Source organism: Aegilops tauschii, chromosome 7 (genome assembly GCF_002575655.3).
Source record: "Aegilops tauschii subsp. strangulata cultivar AL8/78 chromosome 7, Aet v6.0, whole genome shotgun sequence".
NCBI classification, from domain to species: Eukaryota; Viridiplantae; Streptophyta; class Magnoliopsida; order Poales; family Poaceae; genus Aegilops; species Aegilops tauschii.
The window spans coordinates 621,070,722-621,073,576 of record NC_053041.3 but is presented as its reverse complement, the minus strand read 5'-3'; the positions used below and the strand labels follow the sequence as shown (position 1 = coordinate 621,073,576).

The 2,855-nt window shown below is 50.9% G+C and overlaps 1 protein-coding gene across 1 annotated transcript; it reads right to left on the bottom strand.

Moving 5' to 3' along the window:
- Nucleotides 1-628: 628 nt before the first annotated feature.
- On the bottom strand, nucleotides 629-1,794 carry LOC109764766 (uncharacterized). The gene has a single exon (XM_020323550.3). It carries the CDS (start codon nucleotides 1,446-1,448, stop codon nucleotides 798-800), a length of 651 nt encoding a protein of 216 aa, XP_020179139.1. The 5' UTR covers nucleotides 1,449-1,794; the 3' UTR covers nucleotides 629-797.
- Between the last annotated feature and the right edge of the window lie 1,061 nt (nucleotides 1,795-2,855).

The following is a 2,855-nucleotide window of genomic DNA, read 5'->3' as shown; positions in this document are numbered from 1 at the left end:
TTAATAGAATGCTGGTTCTGATCTTGTCAAGCGGGACACATGATCCGATCAGACCCTTAAAGACGGTGTCCATTTCGAATAAAAAAACCTTTAGAGCTCTCCTTTGGAGCTGAGTAATTGTAAGGAAAGCCAACTGATGGCTCTACAATTACCACTGTTCTCAGATATCCCGTAAATCAAAGAAAAGGTTTGTATAAATGACTTTGACGTCCCTGTCCTTGTGTACGGATGGACATGCAAGGACACAATTATTTTTGGACGACTATAGTAGACAATTAATTTTGGAGGAATAGGACACAATTATAAAGGAGCAATAACGATGTCGTCGTCCGTTGAACACACGGGATAGAAGTTGATGTGGTTGTCGCTTCTCATCAAGTTCTGCACTTTTGTGTTGATCTAAAAAAGAAGTTGAGCGCTCTTTTTGCGTACTTGAGTTCGGTATAGGCTAACTAACTAATCTCGACTACTTTTAGTTATGGAGGTTGACTGCCTGTCTGAACTCTGAAGCGGATCCACTGTAATTGCAGCTAGTCTCGGTACTAGATTTCTGAAGAGAAATTCACCATGCTGTTGGTCTGTTGGTGTGGTGTGCACATAGTTTCAGATGTGGTGCGCAGATCAATCGTTCCTGATCTTCAGTTCTTCACTCATCACTCCAAAACCATTCATTTTACAGAGGACAAAACCAGAGGCCACATCCTCGCAAGCACACCAAGAAAACAGTAAACTCGATCACGAGAAGGGATCGAGGGAGCAAGAGGAAATGTTCTGCTCGGCGTCGTCGCGCACGCAGCTCACGTCGGCTTGAGGTCCTGAAACATGGAGTCCCACTTGATCTCGCTCTCGCCCCCGGCGGTGCCGCCGTCGGAGCACCGCTCCTCGTCCTCCTCGCGGGCGCCGTCCTCGTCGTCGTCCTCGTACGCGCAGTCCTGGAACATGAGGCTGGCCTTCTGCGACCCGGAGAACCGGACGCCGCCGCCGCCGCCGCCGCTCGCGACGCCGCCGTCGGTGATCATGAGCACCATCTTCTTCACGCTGCTCCTCCGCCGCACGGCGCCGGCGCGGACCACCACGTCGCCGGCCGCGCCGTTGCAGATCCGCGGCACCACGGTGACGGAGGACGAGGAGTACCGCCTCCCGCCGGCGCCCCCGCCCCCGCCCAGCCGGCGCGCGCACCGGGCGATGCACCTGCCGGCCCTGCGCGCGAGCCGGGCGGCCGCGGAGGAGGAGGACTGGGACGAGGCGGCGGCGGCGGCGTCCTTCCGGGCGAGCTTGAGGATCTCGAGGCGGTGCTTGGCGACGGCGATGCCCATGCTCTTGAGCAGGTCGTGGTCGAAGTCCGGCGCGTCGCCCGGCTCCAGCTCGTTCTCGCTGAAGAGCAGCCCGTACTCGTACGTCGCCGCCGGCGTCAGCCCCGCCTTCGACAGCCACGCGTACCAGTCCATCTCTCTCTCTCTCTCTCTCTCTCTCTCTCTCTCTCTCTCTACACACTCTAGCTAGACCTCTCTCCTCTCAGCGAGCTTCTCCTTCTTCTCTGAAATGTGAAATCTGAATGATCTCCTCCCACTCTCATTCACTTGTAAGCGCGGCTGGCTCATGATTTGTGCGTGTGGGATCTTTATAGAAAGGAAGGAAGCGAGGCAGCCAGAGCAGAGAGGCACGCAGTTGGTTGCACGGCTCGGCTCACATGCATGCCGGCAAGAGGATTACTCCTGCTAGCTGCTGCTGCAAAACGCGTGACACATTAGTTGCAGTGGTCGTACAAGACCGGCACCGGCACCCAGAGCGCGTGTGTGTAGTGTACACGCTCCTATCTTGAAGTGTTGTTTCGTATATGCTTTCATGGGGCTTAAATGGATCCCGTGGATGCAGTACAAGCGACGGATCTGGATGCTGGATTGAGATCCAACACGACGTACCAAGTACAGAGCAGATCTGCAGCCAGCAGGAAATCGACAAGACAAAAGTGCAAGCAGAAAGGCGGGGAGAGAGCCGGGGAAAAGAAATGCCAAGCTGTCAGGGTGATCTGAGGCAGATCGCTGTGTATGTGGATGCCGGGCGTAGCTCCTCACATGCCTGCCCCTGCAAAGGTGGCGCCGGTTGATGGCTATCATTGCAGATGTGCATGGGATGTTAAGTCAAGTGAGCACTTGGAGTGTGCTGGCCTTTCATCATTCAGGTTCAGGGGTCGGTACTTTGATTTAATTAATTGTAATTATTTGGGTTGGTAGTTGAGTGAGCATGCACACTTGCATTGCCCCATTTTATAGCTAGTCCCATCCTACTATATGAACTTTATTAAACGGATGGTAGGCACCAGATATCCAATTCGGCTCCCGCTCTTCGGCTCTAGGGAGCATTTGCTTCCTGCATGCTCAAAATGTTTATGCAAATGTAAAAAATAAAGGAAAAAAGTTTTAGAGGTACATTTTCATGTACAAATGTTACTCCCTTCATTTTTATATACAAAGCCACAAACTCAAATTACAGGTACCAATGTAAAATTTAATGTCTGCTTTGAAAGTCAGCTTTTCTTTTTGTTTACTGGGATCATTAATACCCCACATGCATGCAAGAAAACTGAGTGGAGGAAGTAGCTGACTGTCATTATGACTGCATGCATTCAACTATTAAACAGGTTGCTAGTATGAGAAAATATCATTAATTTTGCCTCGATTACTGTTGTTGGCCTTGTATAGATGCAAAACATATATTTCATAGTGGCCTTGTATATAAAAATGGAGGGAGTATATGTAAATATTTTAGGGGAGTCCATTATGACCCGTTGTAAATAAACAAGTGCCAAATTTCACGCATTTCCAGGCCATTACTGAACTTTGTTTCTTCGCTGA

Coding starts and splice junctions, on each gene's coding strand:
- LOC109764766 (XM_020323550.3), bottom strand. CDS start 1,448: ATGGACTGGTACGCGTGGCTGTCGAAGGCGGGGCTGACGCCGGCGGCG.